The sequence below is a fragment of the Salminus brasiliensis genome, chromosome 11, assembly GCF_030463535.1.
Source record: "Salminus brasiliensis chromosome 11, fSalBra1.hap2, whole genome shotgun sequence".
Taxonomy (NCBI): domain Eukaryota; kingdom Metazoa; phylum Chordata; class Actinopteri; order Characiformes; family Bryconidae; genus Salminus; species Salminus brasiliensis.
The window spans coordinates 5,406,767-5,427,578 of NC_132888.1; the positions used below are offsets into that span (position 1 = coordinate 5,406,767).

At 40.4% G+C, this 20,812-nt stretch overlaps 1 protein-coding gene across 1 annotated transcript; it reads right to left on the reverse strand.

Moving 5' to 3' along the window:
- Window positions 1-20,137, reverse strand: LOC140565536 (protocadherin Fat 4). Its single transcript, XM_072691479.1, has 17 exons — window positions 19,996-20,137; window positions 18,277-18,487; window positions 17,489-17,833; window positions 14,745-15,655; window positions 14,456-14,630; window positions 11,847-12,027; window positions 11,430-11,680; window positions 6,994-11,328; window positions 6,782-6,883; window positions 6,370-6,671; window positions 6,151-6,236; window positions 5,794-5,973; window positions 5,510-5,637; window positions 5,178-5,395; window positions 4,526-4,784; window positions 2,034-3,251; window positions 1-493 (listed from the first exon to the last, which is right to left on the reverse strand). The coding sequence occupies exons 1-17, from the start codon at window positions 20,032-20,034 to the stop codon at window positions 270-272; spliced, it is 9,165 nt and encodes a 3,054-aa protein (XP_072547580.1). The 5' UTR covers window positions 20,035-20,137; the 3' UTR covers window positions 1-269.
- Window positions 20,138-20,812: the final 675 nt, after the last annotated feature.

Below are 20,812 nucleotides of genomic sequence, written 5' to 3' on the forward strand. Positions count from 1 at the left end.
ACATTTCTTTACATTTAAGACCTAAAACATGATATATAACATGCACTGACAGAAGATGGCACTACATAACCAGACATGAGCATGAAAGCTTTTTCCCAACCACTCAATGTTATTTAATTTCTATAAATATTTCTAAATTGAGGAAATATGAACTGGCCTGATCTTGGGAAACTCAATTCCCATTTTGTGTCTGTTGTGTAATCTGCCCTAAACAAGAAAGAGCAACTTATAGCCAGTCTTATAGCCTGAATGTCACACTAACAGCATTTTCAAATAATCTGCTCTTCCTCACTGTGAATGTCACAGTCATCCGTCTGAATAACAGGTAGGCTCGCTATGTCCTCAAAAACATCTGAGTAGGTATTAAAGTCTATCCTTTGATTTATAAGGCTCTCCCACTGTTGCGTGGCTCCGAAGCCAGTTGTGTCTGAGGGCATCTGGACATCTCTGAAAGGTGATGGGACAGCTAATATAAGCTGTCCTCTGGACCAGTCTGTAACACAGAGGAAAAACCATAAAAAACATTTCAAAACAAGTATCTGAGTTAAGTAAGAAAAGCTGGGAAAAAGTTAACTTGGTCGTAAATTGTAACATAAATTTAAGCCTTTGAAAAAACGAATAATCTTTTAATGGAAGTAAATGTAATGTATTACAAGTCATTTTAAAGCATTTTATTTTTCTATTCAGCAAGTAAAACTAACAATTGGCAGGGTATTTTGTTCATTAGCAGACTCATCATAAAGTTAAAAGTCAAATTAAAAAGTAACATATTGCAGAAATAGCTAATTAACCTAACAAGACTACAAAAATGTATATAAAAATACAAAATGTATTAATATAATTACATAAATACATGTTGCAGCTTCTATATATAAATTCTTTATTGAACCTATGTTTTAACTTAATTTAAATTAAATTAAATGTGTATTGAACATGGCATTGCTGATTTGAGAACATGAATTATTGTTACTTAGGACAATTATTTTTTTCAGAAATTGTCCCACATTGCCAACATTACCAACAATTGGCCCACATTATAACTGTGCCACATTAGGAAATGCATTGAGTAGCAATATGTTTACCATTGTTTTGTGGGCTATGTCCTATTTTTCTTTTGGTTTGATTAGGACACATCCTGATGATTCTAGAGAGTCATGGGGTGTGGATTTAATGTATTTACTTCACATCATGATACATTCCAAGAATATAAAAAAGTGTAAAATGCAAAAATGTCCTACATTACATTCTTATAAATAAAGGTGCCTAAAGGCATTATTTGAGTGATGCCATTAATGAACCACTTTTGGTACCATAAAGAACCATGATTTTGTTAAAGATGTGTTACTGAAGAACCTTCACTTAATAGCTTCACTTGATAACTTGATATTAAGGATATTTACTCTTATACATCCTTGTTACAAACATAGTTCTTTATGGAACCAAAAGTAGATATTCTATGGCATCTCTCAATGAATTTTTTGAATAATTATTTAAGGGCGTGGCTAATTCACAACAAGATCTCATAATATTTGTACATATACAACAAAGCACACACCAAAACATCTGTAACATTTGCACAAAGATATGTTGTGTACTTTCAAGTTTAGGTTTAGAATGAGGTGTAGGTTTAGGTAATAAAATTACATGTTGGTGTAAGGATTGTGTTAAGTTTAGGTTAGGTTATGCTTAGAATTAGGCTTAGAGGCCAGAGATTAAGCTTAGGCTTGGTTTAAAGTGTTGGTTTAGGTTATAAAATTTGACTGATAATATTTTAAATTGTAACATTCTTTGTTCAATTCTGTTGCATCAGTAATCTCTACAGATGTACAACTATATTTAGTTTGCATTGTTCAAATCCTGAAATGGTCTTTTAGTCACATGAGCACAAATTCATATTGAGACCAGGCTGAAATTCACCCTACAGAGAGGGTGATAAGTGTCTAATAAAGTGACCAGTAAGTCTATATTAATCAGTTTTCTTATTGGCAGTTATTTCCACTCTATGCCAAACTAAATCTTCTCTGGGCCCTTACCTTCAGTTGCAGGTCCACGCCTATTCTCCTGGGCACAGATAAAGCAGAGTTCCTTCTCACAGTCATATTCAGAGCAGGTGAAGGAGCTGTGACTTTCAGTCTCTGATGAGCTCTCTGCCACCCTGGCTGCATTGAATGGTCTCGGTTGGTTTTCGTGTGGCCCTGTGTGGCCATGAGAAGTATCTCCTGCTTGATCAAGTTTCTTAATCTCATCCTCTGTGAGAAAACATGGAGGATCTACCAGTCCCAGTTCAGGGCTAAGCAATTTTTTGGAAAGGACATGAGTTTGATGACCCTTGCACTGACCATTTTCCACATTACCACCAGAACTTCTATTGGTAGGAAGTTTACCACATCTGAGAGCAGAGGTCTCAGGGCAGATTTGATGCGGCAGCTTTGTGGGTTCTTGCTGTTCTCTTTCACACATGGGTGGAGAAACTCGAGGGCTCAGTCTTTGTGGAGATTTTGCCCATGGCCCTAACCTAAGAGAGGTAATGCCACGACTGTCTTTGTTTACTTGCAGGCTGTGGTCCATACTAGAACAGTATGCTGTGTATGTACTATCAATCTCATAGTACTCCAGTTCACTTCCTCCAAATCCTGTAAGATGACTGGAAAGACCCCCTTCATTGTAACTTTCAGCCCCCCTCATCAGCTCCCCTGGCACTATCAGATCTGGTTGTTTGCTGCTTTCATTGGAAATGTCCTGGAGACCACCCTCACCATGGTCCAAACTGAATGCTACATTGTCCATGCCATACTGTTTTGTTGGTAGTGCTTGGCCTGCTTGACTCCTGTGCTTTATATGGCAAAGTTTTCCTTGCCTCTTTAGGACAAAGCAAAGAATGACAATTAACAGAAGAAGGGCTATGGGAAGCACAACAGCGATGATCCACAGGGGTGCACTTTTATGGGCTTGGAGACAATCCTCTCTGTGCTCAGTGGCAGTTGAACAGGTCCCACACAATGAAGCAGAGACATTATGTAGACAGACACACCAGCTATATTCTGAAGGAGACGAAATACAATCACTGCCGCTTTGACAAGACGGGGTCGGACATAATTCCTTAAAACAAGGTCTTAGGACACAATCTTCTGCAGATGCACAGTCATTCTGGAAGAGTAAAGGGCTGGGTTTGGCCTCAACCATCTCACTGTGACCGCTGAAAGGTAGGGTATGACCATTGAGTTTGACGTACTCCACACATCCTACAAATCCTGAAAGATGAAAATGGGTGAAGACAGCAAGATTATGCCAAATCAGGGGCCTCCGTCCACTCAGCTGATTAACTTATATATTTTAGAGAACATTTTAGTCTGTTTGGCTTGAGCATCATGGCAGACATCCAACTGCAGTTGGAATAAACTTAACGTTTTTTTTAGAGCACATTTATACAGAAATCAATATTTTACAGTGGCTTGGAATGTAGCTCTGTATATTAGATGAAAAACAGATGTAAACTGAGAAGTGATCTGATTTTGCTGATCGGTCATGACTTTAAAAAGAGAATTAAAGTCCAGTTATCACCAAAATCTGCATATCTCTGTGCTTTTCATTTGCATTTTTGGTTTGGTACCACTCAAAAAAATAAAATCAAATAAATAAATATGCTTTGCATTTAAAACCGTGCCTTTCTAGTACTCAAGATTCCTTTACAAATGCATTAATGATCACAAAAAAAGATAACATATAAAGTTCTATGGGGAAATCATATGAAAGTTCAGTCAAAATGTTCATGAGGCATGCCGTTGGCTGGGGGAACGTATTTGTCACCGTACAGCAAAATGTGTCCTCCGCATTTAACCCATCTGTGGTAGTGAACACACACACAGAGCGGTGGGCAGCCAACTCCAGTGCCCAGGGAGCAGAGAGGGTAAAGGGCCTTGCTCAAGGGCCCAACAGTGGCAGCTTGCCAAGCCCGGGAACCGAACCCACAACCCTGTTATCGATAACCCAGCGCTCTAACCGCTGAGCCACCACTGACCCAGGTGTGTATAGCTGCAGATAGTCATGTGCATAAATAAGGTCTCACTGACTGAGAACGTGTGTGATGTGTCCTAAATGCCCTGAAAAGGGTTTGAGAGTTTGGAAAGCAGAGTTTTGGGTGAAGCAAGCGAAATTATGAAAACATAACTTAATAAAGTTGGGGTTCATCCATAATTTCAGATCATTTATACATTAATGTGGTGAGAGGGAGAGCATAGTAGACCTAAAATCTGCATATCATCTGCATAACAGTGGAATCTAAAAGAATATTCTAGCCAAGCAAAAGCATATAGGCTATATGGTGAAAAGCAGGGGGTCTAGTACTGATCCCTGAGGAACTCCTTGCATTACAGGGACAGACGAGGATATGTGCTAGATTTGTAACTTTGAAGCTGACATGTAAAATGAGTAAAAAATGCTCCATGGGCTTAAAGACACCAGAAAATACAACCCAGCCCAGGAATTTGGTAACTATTATGAAACCAGTGTCAGAAGCCAGACTAACCAGATTGAAGATCTTCTGAGTTCCCAGGTGGAGCTGACCCCAGCATGATCGTCTCTACTATGAAAGCAAGGTGGCTAATGATGTTGTGGGTGATGTCCATAATAGACTGCTCATCCAGGAACAGAACTATGCTTTGTCTAAATCTGCGCAGGAGAAGGACATGCCATTGTCCATCTGACACACTTCTCTCCAAACCAAGCTCCCACTGCTGTCCAGAGGTGACATTTGTCAGTACATAAACAGGTTTCCCATCTGATATCTGAGAAATGGAAAGCCCAGAAACATAATCAGTTTGTGTGCAAGTGTCCATATACTTTGTCTGTCTTGTATTTTTCCACTTATGGCATTTGTATGAGTTAAAATACCAAAAGTATTCATTTTTACATGACTATTTTCTAAACTTTTCCAAACAGGCTGTTTGCTGAGCAATTAATGCTGATATATGTAGATTATCAGACTGTCTGTGAAGCATGAAGTAATTTCAGATTAACCGATTTTTACTGTGAAGACTGAAACTCTTCATATAAACCCAGTGTGAATAGGTGAGACTAAACTTCTCCAGAGTTGAATAGACAGATGTGATGTAAATGTTTACATACAATCAAAAAAACCTTTGAAGTATATTAATTATTTCATATATACAGTTTCTTACCTTAAGTTTTAAAGATGCTGTTCTGCTCCAAAACAAAATTAAAATACTGTTTTGTTTGACAGTCCTGAATTTGATCTCAAAGCTGATGAGCCCTTGAGTGGTGCCATCCTTTTCATCAAGCCAGGCTTGAAGCAGCTGGTTCCTGATATAGCTTTCTTTGACCAAAAACTCAACGTGTGTCCCATCATTAATAAATAATGCATTATCTTCAGAGATATCTATTAGATAAAAAGATATATTCCTGTTAGTTGCTTGCAGCTGTGTTATTTATTTTTTATTTTTATTTTTTTGTTATTGGTGTATGTTTTGTTGTAGGCTAATAATAAAGCTACTTTTGGAACAGTTGAATCCAGTGAAATTCTCAGCACATTGACAATAGTGATGAGACCAGAGATCTTGGCAAACCCCCCCATTCAGACATTTAGTAGCAATGCAGGGAGCTCTATCTGTCCGTGGACATCTGTAAAAAGCAGCAAAAAGTGAATGACTTTAAATGGCATGAAGTCTAGTTTGCCTATCATGACTATTACAACCTGTTGTCAGTCTAAGTTGGAACAGATCCATAACTAACATACTTTGTTGTCCTACCTACACTTTGTATTTCCATAAAACATACCTTTCAAGTATCTTGTTGGATGCCATGGCCTTCACAGCATCAAGCAAAACATTGTTCACTTTCATGTTTCTCATACATCCAACAAAGTCATGGGTCCTGACTTGAGATGGCCTCAGCAAAATTACATCAATGGCCTTCACTCCTCCAAATGTCAGGTTATTGGTCCTAATATCCAGAGTCCTACAGAGAACAATGAAATTTCTATTGGTTCATTATTCATGACATTTTGACATAGTGTAAAGAACTACTGTCAGGTTGGCATTACGTCAAAACAGCTAAAGTGAAGGTGCTTGTTTTTTGTCTGACAGCGAGAATAAGTTGGTGAACAGCATAAAGAACACCAATACCAAACCCTACCTATCACTTCCAAAGCCTTCATGTTGTGACATACAGAAGTCTTTGGGCTCATCAGCAGAGCAGCTGTCCACCTCTAAAGAGGCTATCTGCCAATCAAATAGGAACATCATGAGAAAATATAAAAAGCATAGACTTAGATATTGTTTGAGAGTGGCTAAAGCTTTGGGAAACACCAAACCTTCCAAAATGAAGTTGCAGGTATAAAGATAAGTGGCTTACATTTCCAGTTCTCCTAATAGTGATGTTATGGAAGCTTCCATCAGCCACTGCTTTTCCTGTCTCCAGTCTTGCGACCCCTGACCCAAGATCATACGAGAGGCACAGCCTTCCATTAACAATCTCAAGAGCCAAAAACTCTGAGGTAGATGGGTCACCAGGGTTATACAAAAGCAAAGAGTTCTGTTTCACAGTTGCAAACTCCAGAGAGATGAAGTTGTATCTGGGATCTAAGGGGGGAAACTCCATGTAGGACAACTCTTCAAAGCCGTAGCTATGCTCTTCACAGTTAGGCCCAGTCACACCTGCGGACAACCAGGACCATTATGATGAACACAACGTACAGTGCATGTGTATTTAAACATGAAGGATATTCCAGGTAATAGTAGGAAACCTCTAAAAAGATAGATTTTACCAAATGGACATTGGCAAGTGTATCCAGTTAAGAAGCTCGAGCAGTTGCCAAGTAGACAAGGGGATGATGCACAATGGTCTATGATAAAGTCACAAAATCTTCCTATAACAAATAAAGAGCACATTTAATTAACCTGCAGCATTTCTGACCAAACAAAGCAATGTTAAAATAACTGCATTTGTAAATATGGCTGATACAGCATCGGTAGTTACCTTCATATCCAGGTCTGCATTCACAGAAGAACCCTCCTTGTATGTTCCAGCATGTCCCACCATTTGAACACATCACATTCTGACATTCATTATCCACAATGGAACAGTGCAGCCCCGAGAAGCCCTCTTTGCAGTTGCAGAAAAATCCTCCGGGGTTGTTATAGCAGGTCCCCCCATTATCACAAGGGTTCTCCATGCATTCATCTATGTCAGACTCACACCTAGCCCCAGTAAACCCAGCTAGGCAAGAACAGTTAAAGACTTCAGCGTAATGGGGAGACACGAAGATAAGACGGGAACTCTCCAACACAGCAATCTCCTGACTGATATGGATGTTCCTGTTGCAGGTGGCACCGTTTTGACAGGGTTTAAGTGAGCAAGGGTCACTGGTAATATGAGATATAGTCACATTACTCTGTGCCTCAAGCAGTTTCTTGTGCATGTTTGAGATGCCACTGGCCACGTCTCCAGTCAGATACAGTCCATTGTAGCTTTTCACAGCTGCCAGAAGAAGCATTTTGTCTCCTTGCAATTTTATCCCAAATACATGAGTTTTAGATGCTTGCAGATTGAAGAGGCTATCCAGAGCTTTCACAAATTTCAGATACTTTAGGGATAGAAAGTCCTCAACTGTGGATAAAGATACATAGAACAAGACACAACTGTCCAACGACAAATTGGTAAAACCTTTGTAACTCACATAGATGCTGTTGTTTACTGATGGGTGGAACTGGTCACTTGCTTCCACTGTGATATTGTAGGTTGCCTCTCCTTGAAATGGAGAAGACCACAAGTCACACTTTCCAAATGGAAAACTAAACATTCTCGTTGGTCCACTTCGTAGACTGCAGTTGAATATATCTGATACGTCTAGATCATCTGGTTTCACGTCACCAATTATTCCTCCTGGGAAGGAATTACCATAATACTTAACCAAAATATTGATATTTCTTTGTACTGGTGGATTGTCATTTTCATCTAAAACTTTAACATGAAACACAGTGGTGGAGGACAAGGGAGGGGAACCAGCATCTTGGACTACTACGTACACCTGGAAAAGAGAACTGTGTTCACGATCCAGTGGTCTGGACGTAAATAGAACTCCATTAGATGTGAGGGTGAAGCTGTTTTCCATGGCAGGCATCTTCAACCAGTAGGTGAAAGGGCCTTGGTTTGGAGGAAGGTCATCATCTGCAGCTGTCAATGTAGCCACTAATGTGCCATGTGGCTGGTTTTCCTTAATGTAGCCCTCCATGATTGTGAGTCTAGGGGCATTATCATTGATGTCAGTGATGGTGACAACCACAGTTGTGCTGCCTGTTACTGGAGGTGACCCCTCATTAATAGCAACAACTGTGAGGTTATAAAGAGACCATAGCTCTCTGTCTAACTGATTGTTAACTGTAATAATCCCATTTACAGGATTTATGCTGAAGGAGTTGTTGTAATTTCCACTGTCTATGTCATAGGAGAACCGGCTCCATTCCAATACCACATCTTGGTCTGAGGCACTTACTTTAAAAACAGAGGTTCCAACTGAGGTTTCTTCACGTACAGACACTGTGTAGAGAGAAGATTCAAACTCTGGAGGATCGTTTTCATCGACTACATGCACATGTACTAGGGCCTCGTCAGTGTTGAAGCCAGTAATCCTACCTCTGTTCTTGGCTAATACACGAAGAACAGCATGATTCTGCACCCTATTCCTCAAATCTTTGGAAGTGTAGATTTTTCCACTACTTTCATCAACTACAAAGCCTGTCTTTTTACTCTGACCAAAAAGTAAGTATTTAACCTCTCCATTGAGCCCCTGATCATAGTCTATGGCCTGCACATGTCCAATTTCCGTTTGCGGCGGCAGAGTCTCAGGCACTGAAAAGTTGTAAAGATGTCTCTGAAAAGTGGGTATGTATTCATTGACGTCTGTAACTTGAATGTGAACATTGGCTATATCAAATAGATAGTTATTTTCAGTGTTAGAAGCCTTGATAGTAAGTTCAAAACTCTGCTGTTGCTCAAAATCAAATATCTCCAGAGTGATGATCGTGCCATTTCTGGAATCCAGAGAGAAGAGTTCTGCCGGTCCTGACAGCAGTGAATATGTTATATGAGCATGACTTCCAGAGTCCTTGTCTGTAGCTCTTATCTGAATCACTGATGATCCAATCGCTGAGTTTTCTAAAATAGAGGCTGTGTACTCAGATGAGGTAAAAACCGGTGGATTGTCGTTTACATCTGTAACATTTATTGTTACATTAATTCTCCCAGTCTTAGAGAACCAGCCTCCGTCTTCGGCAAGGATAAGAACATGATGAGACTCTACCTTCTCAAAGTCAAGAGATTTTACTAGCTTCATAAGTCCTGAAAGAAGCCCCACAGAAAACAATCCATCCTCATTTCCACCTTCAAAAGAGTAAGAAAGTAATCCATTAGCACCATCATCTTCATCATTGGCAAGAACTTTTCCAATAACTGAGCCCAGAGGTAGGTCCTCAGGGACAGAAAATACAAGATTGTTTTCAGAAAAATGTGGCGTGAACAGATTTTCCAGGGTTACTTCAAACTTGACGTCCGTTTGGGAGGAAAGAGGAGGTAAACCTTTATCTTTTGCTGTAACTACAAGACTTAAGTAAGTTCCAAAGCTTTGCCTTAAAGTTCTATTCAGACGTACTTTCCCACTGTGGAGTTCTATCTCAAAGTAACGTGATGCATTTCCTCCACTGATGATGTACTCAACACTGTTGTTCTCTTCTGGAAAGTCCTCATCTACTGCTTTTAACTGGAGAACCTCTGTGCCCTCTTTCAAGTTAAAAGGAACTGACAAAAGAGGTCTGAAGGGTAAAAAAGATGGAGGAAAATAATTATACTGAACAAAAGTCACTGTGACAGTGGCCGAGCTGTTCAGAGGGACATCGCCACAATCAATTGCCACAACAGTAAAACTAATGCTTTGAGGTTCAGAGTCACTGATAGCGATGGGTTGTTTTGTTAAAATGTCTCCAGTGGATGTGTTAACAGTAAAAGTTTCAGTTGGTGGGTCTAAGAAGAAGAGGATTTGGGCATTTTGTCCAAGGTCCCTATCGACAGCGTTAACTTGAAGGAGGAAAATTTCTGGGGCTTTTGTCTCGGGTATGGTGGCAAAGTACCTGGACTGAGAAAATACTGGTCGATTATCATTGACATCGGTGATGGCTATAGTGACTTCTGTGCTGATACTCCAAGCTGAATCGTTGGCAATAACCCTCACAACATAATAGTCCTGCCGTTCTCTATCCAATGGGCCCACCACCACTATAGTTCCACTGTTCTTATCAATGCTAAACGGAATTTGCTCAATCTGGTCAAGAATGGTATATGAAATGATAGCATTAACACCAATGTCCTCATCTGTGGCAGTTATCTGAATGACTGGAGAGCCAATGAGTGCATCCTCAGGAACCTCAGTAAAGAAAATCTCAGAGAAACGAGGTGCATGGTCATTTGTGTCCTGAAGAACTACATTAACCACTGCAGTGGAAGTGTGATTAGTGTCATCTTTATCTATGGCTTTAATGATAAGTTTATACTCTGCTACGTCCTCTCGGTCTAAACTCATTGTTGTTGAAAGAGTGCCGTGAGTTTGGTCTATTATAAACACCCCATCCGTGTTGCCAGACAAAATTGCATATTCCACTTGTCCATATACCTGTGAGTCAGCATCAGTAGCCAACACATCACACACCCTGCTTGCAGGTACGTTCTCAGACACTTCACACCTATACTCCTCCTGTGTGAATACGGGTGGGTTATCATTCACATCACTGACATTCAAATGGATTTCAGTAAATGTGGAAAAAGGAGGAAGGCCTGAGTCTCTAGCCTCAAATACAAGGTGGAATTCTGTGTTTGTCTCAAAATCCAAAGATCCTTTCAGCATCATCTCACCAGTCCTCTGATCCAGCTCAAATACGCCTCCAGCGTTCCCAGATGCAAGGTACAAAGACACAGGTCCACTTCTGACCGCCTCTGCAGAGGCAACTGCCACCATAGTTCCAGGAGGAGTGTCTTCAGAGAGTGATTGCTTATGTATGTGCACTGCAACACGAGGGAAATCTGAGGCATTTTGAAAACGTACAGTCAGTGTAGTAGAATCAATTTTGGGGTTGGCTCCTCCATCCTGCACGTGAACATTGACTGTAACATCTCTGGTTCTTCTCAATGATTCCATGGTGAACACAGTTCCCCTGTCAGAGTTGACAGCAAATAGATGGGCATGCTGTCCATGCAGGGAGAAATGCAACTCTCCATTCTTTCCTTCATCTTCATCCTTGGCCACCAATGCACACACTATTGATCCTGCAACACAGTGTAAGGGACAGGTTGTGAAAATGCATTATTTGGGGCCCAAGCAGACATGCAATTAAGTAAGTATACCCAGGATTATGTGTCATTCTTACCTTTGGCCAATTCAGAAGGAACATTGGCCACATATGGTCCATAAAGAAATTGTGGTGAGTGATCATTCGCATCCCCGATGGTCACTAGGACAGTGGCTGAGCTTGAAAGAGAATGCCTGGGGTGTCCATCACTGCCCACTACAGTAACACTGTAAAAGGCTGTTGTCTCTCTGTCCAGAATGTCAGTACTGAATAACTCTCCAGTAGTTTCATTGACGGAAAACGGCATGCCAGCTCCCTCTAAAGAATACCTTTATTAAAATTTTGGAAATCAGCTTGAGGTAGGAAAAGTTTTAATGCAGCATTCATAAAAATAAGCCGAAGGTTTCAGATAGATAACAAAAGCAAACGTTCCATATAATAGTGTACAGCAGACTGTATGAGTGGGAGATCCCAAGAATAAATGTACCATGTTACCTTATTTGTCCATTCACACCAACATCATTGTCTGAGGCAGTGAGCCTTGCAAAGATGGTTCCAGGTGGGGCATCTTCTGATATAAATGTGCTGAATTCATCTTTATCAAACCTGGGCCTATTGTCATTGACGTCGTCAACTATAACAAGTAGAGTTCCAGTTCCTGTCAGTGGTGCTACACCTAGAAATGAAGATCTAATATCATTAGAATGTCGATGAACTATCTGAAACTTGTCTCTATGTTCTCAGTCCTCAGTCGGCTGAAGATCAATGTTTGCAAGCTTACTCAACACAATATCCTCTCTTTATCTCTTTATTCAATATATTATTCAATATCTAAGCAGAGATATTTAAATGTGCTCTAGAATGGAAAACTACATTAATCTTAAATAATGAGAGTTCGGTTAATCAAAGTGACATATTGTGAACCTCAAACGCTGCTGTATCCTCATTCAACAAAAAAAGTAAAAGAGCTGTAAAACAGGCCAATTCCAAAAACCCTTACACAACATAGTCTTGGCCTATATAATTTATCCCCACTAACAAAAGCCTTTCAGGGCTAAACACAATGGCTACTTCAGAAGAATATGGAAGCAAGTCCGAAAGGCTAAAAGCTGATGCTAAACTGGCCGGAGCAAGCACTGCTGTGGTTATCCGGCTCTCCTGACACCTTTGAAGTGGCTGAAAAGACTAAAAAACAAAAGCTAATTGGAGGATGGTAACACTATCTGGTAAGACAATTTTAAGCTAAGCTAGGCTAGGCTAAGGTAAGATAAAATAGGATGTGCTGTGGAGCTCTAAGCTACCTCTGTGACATAAACCATCCGATAAAAGCAGATGTTTTTTTATTCCAAGTCCACCATTAAAGGATGGTAGATAAACAGGGTGGTAAATAAGCTTGTAAAACATCATTTGACCCCTGCCAAAGTCACAAACGTACTACCTATACATCAGAAACACACAAACCGGATTCCAAAAAAGTTGGGACACTAAACAAATTGTGAATAAAAACTGAATGCAATGATGTGGAGATGGCAAATGTCAATATTTTATTCGTAATAGAACATAGATGACAGATCAAAAGTTTAATCTGAGTAAATGTAACATTTTAAAGGAGAAATATGTTGATTAAAAATTTCATGGCGTCAACAAATCCCAAAAAAGTTGGGACAAGTAGCAATAAGTGGCTGGAAAAAGGAAATTGAGCATATAACGAACAGCTGGAAGACCAATTAACACTAATTAGGTCAATTGACAACATGATTGGGTATAAAAAGAGCTTCTCAGAGTGTCAGTGTCTCTCTGAAGCCAAGATGGTAAGAGGATCACCAATTCCACCATTGTTGCACAGAAAGATAGTGCAGCAATACCAGAATGGTGTTACCCAGCGTAAAATAGCAAAGACTTTTAAGTTATCATCATCAACCGTGCTTAACATCATCAAAAGATTCAGAGAATCTGGAAAAATCGCTGTGCGTAAGGGTCAAGGCCATAAAACTCTACTGGATGCTCGTGATCTCCGGGCCCTTAAACGTCACTGCACCTCAAACAGGAGTGCCACTGTCAAGGAAATAACAGAATGGGCTCAGGAATACTTCCAGAAATCATTGTCAGTGAACACAATCCACCGTGCCATCCGCCGTTGCCAGCTGAAACTCTACAGTGCAAAGAGGAAGCAATTTCTAAGCAAGCTCCACAAGCTCAGACGTTTGCACTGGGCCAGGGGTCTTTTAAAATGGAGTGTGGCAAAATGGAAGACTGTTCTGTGGTCAGATGAGTCACGATTTAAAGTTCTTTATGGAACACTGGGACGCCATGTCATCCGGACCAGAGAGGACAAGGATAACCCAAGTTGTTATCAGCGCTCCGTTCAGAAGCCTGCATCACTGATGGTATGGGGTTGCATGAGTGCTTGTGGCATGGGCAGCTTGCATGTCTGGAAAGGCACCATTAATGCAGGTTCTAGGCTCTAGAACAACATATGCTCCCATCTAGACGTCATCTCTTTCAGGGAAGACCCTGCATTTTTCAACAAGATAATGCCAGACCACATTCTGCAGCAATCACAACATCATGACTAAGTAGGAGAAGGATCCGGGTACTGAAATGGCCAGCCTGCAGTCCAGATCTTTCACCTATAGAGAACATTTGGCGCATCATAAAGAGGAAGGTGCGACAAAGAAGGCCCAAGACGATTGAACAGTTAGAGGCCTGTATTAGACATGAATGGGAGAGCATTCCTATTTCTAAACTTGAGAAACTGCTCTCCTCTGTACCCAGACGTCTGTTGAGTGTTGTAAGAAGAAGGGGGGTTTGTTGACGCCATGAAATTTTGAATCAACATATTTCTCCTTTAAAATGTTACATTTACTCAGATTAAACTTTTGATCTGTCATCTATGTTCTATTACGAATAAAATATTGACATTTGCCATCCCCACATCATTGCATTCAGTTTTTATTCACAATTTGTTTAGTGTCCCAACTTTTTTGGAATCCGGTTTGTAGTTAAGGCATTGTTTAGCATATTTAAGATTACTAGCTCACATATTACATAATATGATTAATGTTCTAGGTTGTATGAAGATGAAAAATAAATTAATTGATTACCTGAGTCAACAGCAATAATCTTTATTGTATGGAGACTCTGTATTTCCCTATCAAGATTCTGTAAAATCCAGAATGTTCCATTCGGATTTAATAAGAAGGGGCCCTCTGAATTTCCACTCGTCATGAAGTATGTCACAAGACCATTCAATCCCAGGTCACCATCAAATGCTGATATCTGAAAAAGACAAAAACATGTTAGAACATTAGACAGGCATTGTGTTGTTTAAGTGAAGTCACGATCATTACCAGTTTGAAAAGAAATGGCTTTGGTCAAGGAACCAATTCCTACCTGATGCATGTTCTGAGAGGGGTCCTGCCCATTTTCTAATACATGCAAGGTCAGCAATTCCTGGGAGAAGACGGGTACACAATCATTTATATCCAGCACTGTGATATTGATGGTGCCTGTGGACGATCTTGGAACATCTCCCTTGTCCACAGCTGTAATAGTGAGAGAGTAGGAAGACTTCTTCTCTCTGTCCACTTGGTCAATTACTGAGACAACACCCAGCACTGAGTCTACCATGAAGCCACTCTCAGACACATGATACTGCACTTCTCCATTAGACCCAATGTCACGATCACGTGCTTGAACTTTTAGCACACTTGTTCCACGAGGAGTGTCTTCATATATAGCCACACTGTAGAAGGCTTCTGAAAACACTGGATCATGGTCATTAACATCCTCAATGAGAACGGTGAGGTCCATGGAGCTGGCCAGTTGGGGAAAACCTTTATCTTTGACTGTCAAGGTTACCATAACAGCATCTTCAAGTTCCCTGTCCAATGGTTTCTGCAGGTATATGACTCCAGTAGTACGATTGATCCTGAACGTACCTCCTCCTGAATTCTCCATGCTGTATATAATTTCACCATTAGATCCAGAATCTGCATCTACCGCTTGTATAGCTGTAACAACAGCCTGAAGAGGGGTATCCTCTGGACAGGTGACTGTATTATCTGATAAGAAAAGTGGGGCATTGTCATTGATGTCCTCCACATGGACAGAAACACGAACAGTGGCAGTGAGACGCGTGTCTTCAGGTAAAGTGCGATCGCTGGCCTGAAGTAAAAGACTGTACATTGCAGTTCTCTCTCTATCTAGCTCTCCTTTTAGACACAAATGACTCTGTAGGGTCACCGAGAACGTGTCTTCATTGTCTCCTGATATTACAGCTACATCCACTTCTCCATTTATACCTGCAAATTGCAAAAGGAAGGGAGAAAAGGCAAGTTTTACTTTAGTATTTTAGGCACAACATTAGAAGATGTAAAATCCAGCCCCATTGACAGATGCACGCGCCATCTGTGTGTGACCCTGTCTGGCCTGTCATCTTTTGCTTATTATGCCAGACAGAATGCTGAGGGCATGCTCTCAGGGGACACTGTTTCTCCTCTCTCATCTGTCTCTCCTTACCCAATACCAACCGAAGTAAAGCAGCAGAATCTCATTACACGCTAACTGCTTTACTCATTTACTTATTTCCACAGGATGAGCCCTTGATCTGTCAGTCCAAAAAGGATGCTGAGTCCACAGTATATTCCCCCCTCCCTGAAGACAACACAAGGCAGACAGAGGGAGCCGTTCCATTATTAGCAGAGCAAGGCAGTTCCCCCGAGACAGCTCTGCCTATTCATCTTTTCTGAGCGGCTACAAAGGATGCGTGACGTAAGACTTAATGAGACTGCTTCTGCTGTTCCGGCTAGTCTACGTCTCTCAGCCCAACATGTGAACCTTGTGCTTTTACTCCTGACGACTGAATGGGTCGGCTGCACCAGCCAGTGACTGAAGGGGTTCTTTAGAGACATTCTGTGGCAAATTTGCAACTGCAAACCTTTATGTCTTCTTCTGACTGTCATTGTTCATAAAGTACACATCCCAACAGTCTACACTTTAAACTTTATTACAGGACAATTAGTCAAGAAAATTGACATATAAGACAGTTAGCTGACGCTCTTATTCAGAGCCAGTTTCAGGTGAATCATGTGACACAGGAAGGAGAATGTAGTATTAGAAATCTAGCCTAAGTACTCTTTATTGGCTTAGTGTACTGGGCTTGCCTAGCCAGGGAATAGAACCCTAGTCTGACTTGGAGAAGGTGGTCCCATGACAGCAATATCGTTGCTGAAATGCAAAAACCTTGTATCTCCTAAATGGCAGCAGTAAAGGAGAAGAAAAAGATCTTATTAACTTTAAATGGAAGTCAAAATAAAATATTGTATTCTTAGTCATTTTGGAGCATTTGGAGCAAAAGTAAAAAAAAAAAAAAGTTTTTTTTTGCTTTGTTATGTTATATCCTGATGCCAGCAGCATAACAAAATCAAAGTCTTCCAAGTAAGTACTTAAGCTATGATGATATTTTTCTTTTATTCCTAAAATATTAAGTGAAATTAACAAAAATAATCACACAAAACTCTAGTATTTCTAGTATTTCTGTATTTGCTGTTTTCTTTACACTTTTTGACATCTGGCTGTTGTTTGTGATGAAAGGACCAATAGAAATGCTCCAAAATAACATGAAATAAAAGCTTTTAATACTGAACCCCAATTATTTTTTCCCTTCTGTTAAGTTGCTGTTTTTTGAGAAGCGGTTTTGTGTGACAGCAATGAAATGGTAGAATGAGGCGTTTCACGTAATCAAAGCAAACATGCAACTATGAACCTTAATAGCAAGGTGTTTCCCACCACAACCCATCTGATTCAGCTCATCAAGTATTTATCAAGCCTTTATGAGTTAAATCAGGTGTTTCGGAGCTGAGAATACATGAGACTGCTGGGCTTTGTGCAGGCTCATACTATAGATTAAAATAATAAATTAATTTATTCTTAGTTATGTCTATGGAGGCCCTTTTAAAGAACTATATAAATACTTTCAGTGCATGTAAAAAAGCATATGTATACACATATTTATGTATATATTTTCTCTCCCAAAGCAAAATATTACATCTCTAAGGGTTAAGATGCACACCACTTAAAATTAGTATCAGACCAGCATCTGATTACATTTGTAGGTGTATACCCCGTCTACTGACCGTCATCAGCATCTGAGACATTCAGGGTGAAGAAACACATTCCCACTGGAGCGTTCTCTGGTAAGGAGATGGAGTGGATATTCAGTTTGAAAACAGGTGGGTTGTCATTGACGTCAGCCACATTGAAATATACCCGGACCCGAGCAAGCCGAGCGTCCCCGTGCTGCACTGCTGTGGTGAGAATATAGAATTGTTCTAACTCAAAATCCAAGGCACGGGACAAAAGGAACTCTCCGGAATGTGGGTTGAGAAGGAAAAGGCCATCCCCGTCATCCTCCAGCACAGAATACACCAGGGTCCTGTGGTCGTCATCAAGGACAGCTTCCACAAGTCCCACAATTGTTCCTGTGTCAAAGGACAGATAAAGGACACAAGAATGTCCTTTGAGATGGTGTTGCTTTGCTCTGTGATTGTGCCTAGACCATTAAGTAGACCAGTTCACTTCCTTACTCACTTTTCAACATGGTTTAAAGCTACAGGAAATGATCATTGCAGATGAATTAGTTGAAGTCTTAAAATTACAACCTGGCAAGCCGATTTCGAGAAGGAATTAGTTAAATTAGCAGGCCTAAGCGTATAATGCTCAGCGGGAGGCAGCATTCAGTCTCATCTGGAAACAATGGGTTGAGTTTGTGGAATGCTAACAGCACATAGGCCTACACACAGCATTAGACATGCTTTACAAGTAACCTAGGCTACAGACAGGTGTCCAAGTAGTGGTTATAAAGGAATGAAACCTCCGGTTGTATAATAATTTACTGTGTCCTGTTACAAAAAAAGTGACCTACCTGGCTGTGTATCTTCTTTCACTTCGAAAGAATAAACAGACTTGGAGAATGACAACTGAGGGAAACCTCTGCTCCGAGTTTGGTCTAGCTCAGGATTGCTCTTAGACAGCTGCTCTGAGATGTTCAACCAGGTCTTTTCTTCGCCTGGAAACTTCAGACCATCTAAGAGATTTATGGATTTCACTCCATACGTGGCCAACATGCTGATAATCTATGAAACCGGGAACAAACAGCAAGACCAAAGGTTGCAACGGTTACCAAATACTGTATATTTTAAAGCTGACATTTCCACTGTGGGAAAACCACAGGTATGCTGGACACCATGAGCAACTGCACACTGTAACAATTGTGGCTACTAATTCCCATATGGCGTGAAGAAAGAGGTTCTTTGTGGAAGACCTTTTCTAAAGGCAGCAACACTATACCTTGACTTGTAAGGTTTCTTCTTTGGGAGCCCTTGTTCCTTTGAGTCTTTCACAGTATCCCTTGCTAACCTGAATATGTTCTTTGAATCCCCAGAGCACCTGGCAGGTACTTGACTCAAAGGATGCATAAAGGCAAGTGCTTTGGGAAGTCAACAGGTGTAATCAGGAGTACTGAAATCTTGTTGTTGTTTATGTTTGCATTAAAAATACATTTCAATATTAGACACATTATTAGACCTGTTATACAAACACTGTAGGAAAATGATGTAGGGCATTTCAGTGGTGCTGGAGGCATTAGCATGGCTATACCTAAAGTCTGAATGAGTCAAAGTTAGCCTATAGTCTACAAGCACAGGTGGAAATACAGAAATGACTATCCCCAAGTGAATATATATGTACAGTGGTAGTAAAGGCTGCACTGGTCCTTAATCTAATAATTACTGTAGGTAGCATTTACACACTGGTATACAACTGGTTAAATGTTTTGATACAATCAATCAATTAAAATCTGCAACACCCCCACTGATTGGCTTAGTAAGGAGAGATTTTGGACCTTTGACCTTTTTATTGAGTATTTAGAATCTCAAAAAAGTACACTAAGTATACAAATATGTACAAAAGTAACCGGACACTTCTTTTTGAATGGTTGAGTTGCTTTACAGTGCAACGATTACTGACACAGGCCTTCAGTTGCATATGCAGCTTGTTTCACTGACATAGAAAAGCATTGCCAATACAACAGGACGCTTTGGAGCACCCACACATCCCGAATCTTAAGTCACCATGCCCAAAGATATATGTGGTACATAGAGGGGTAGAAAGCCCTGCAGCACTGGGCTGGCTGTGGAGCAGTGCTGGATCTCTAACCAACACCTCTGAAATAGGTTTGAGTGGTATTTTTGATCTGTAATTAATCATCCATTATCAGTACCTGACCTCGCTAATGCTCTCATAGCGGAATGCCATCAAATCCTCATAGCAATGTTCCAAAATCTAGTCTAAGGCCTGTGCAGAAGCAGCAAAAGGGAACATACACTTTATTATTATTTGCCTTGATTTAAAAAAAAAACAACAACTCTAAAGGATCAGGTGTTTACAAACTTTTGGACGTGTAAAACAATGTTTTGGTCACTTGGAAATGTAAAAATACAAGAATTCTGTTTTAATAAAACATATATACACATATAAAATAGTGCTTTTCTATACTATTCTGAAATCTCAGAAACGCAACCCTGGAGGCTGCCTGTGAACCATGAATACACACTGTAAATAATGAAGCTGTCAGCATACTCACCAAAGACTGCATGAGAGCCATTAATCCCAAACAAGCCATTTTCACGTGCAGCCATTTACCTCTCTATGCAGGCATGAAGACATTTCTGAGCTGAAACATGTGAGGGCATTTCCATATCCTGGATGTTTACCATCTTTCCAAACCAGAGCAAACTGAGTGGGTATGCTGGGAGTGGAGGAGCTCAGCACTGGGTCCAGCACTGTGGAGGAATGCATTGCAGCCTGTCCAAAACAGGGGGGAAGTGGCCTTTGCAACTCCGCCCCCAGAGACTGCAAAGTGGATTCAGATTTTATGGGCAGTCAGGTAACAGAGAGCACTTTAGGAAAGTCTTGTTTATTCCAATTTCAGCTGAGGCTTACAAGTGAACGAGTTACTTAATCTGCTACCTGTTTACAGCATCCTCAGTTTGCACATTTACAAGGAAAGGGTGCTGTAAATAAGTATATATATATATATATATATATATATATATATATATATATATATATATATACCATAATACTCATTTACAAATACTGCTCATTGTCATATACATATATGTGTATGTGAAAAAAATATATATATACATATATATATATATACACACACGGCTCCTGGGTGGCTATGCTGCGCTACACCGATAAGAGTCCTTGAGCAAGACTCCTGACACTACATTGGCCCTCCTCTGTAATATGGATAACCTTGTAAGTCGCTCTGGAGAAGAGTGCCAGCTTAATGCTATAAATGTAAATGTAAATATAGTCTGAAAGGCAAAGCTCGGTTCCAGGTTTCTCCTGGACGCCCCCCAGTCCAGCCAGCACAGCGTGGAGGATGTGTT

Bases quoted from the DNA above. Each gene is read 5' to 3' on its own strand.
- LOC140565536 (XM_072691479.1), bottom strand. From the start codon at position 20,034: ATGGCTTGTTTGGGATTAATGGCTCTCATGCAGTCTTTG. The intron at 6,884-6,993 runs GTAACTACCGAT...TATTTGTTATAG, and splicing joins ATGCAGACCTGGATATGAAG to GAAGATTTTGTGACTTTATC. The intron at 5,974-6,150 runs GTAGGGTTTGGT...TGTTCTCTGTAG, and splicing joins GAAGGCTTTGGAAGTGATAG to GACTCTGGATATTAGGACCA.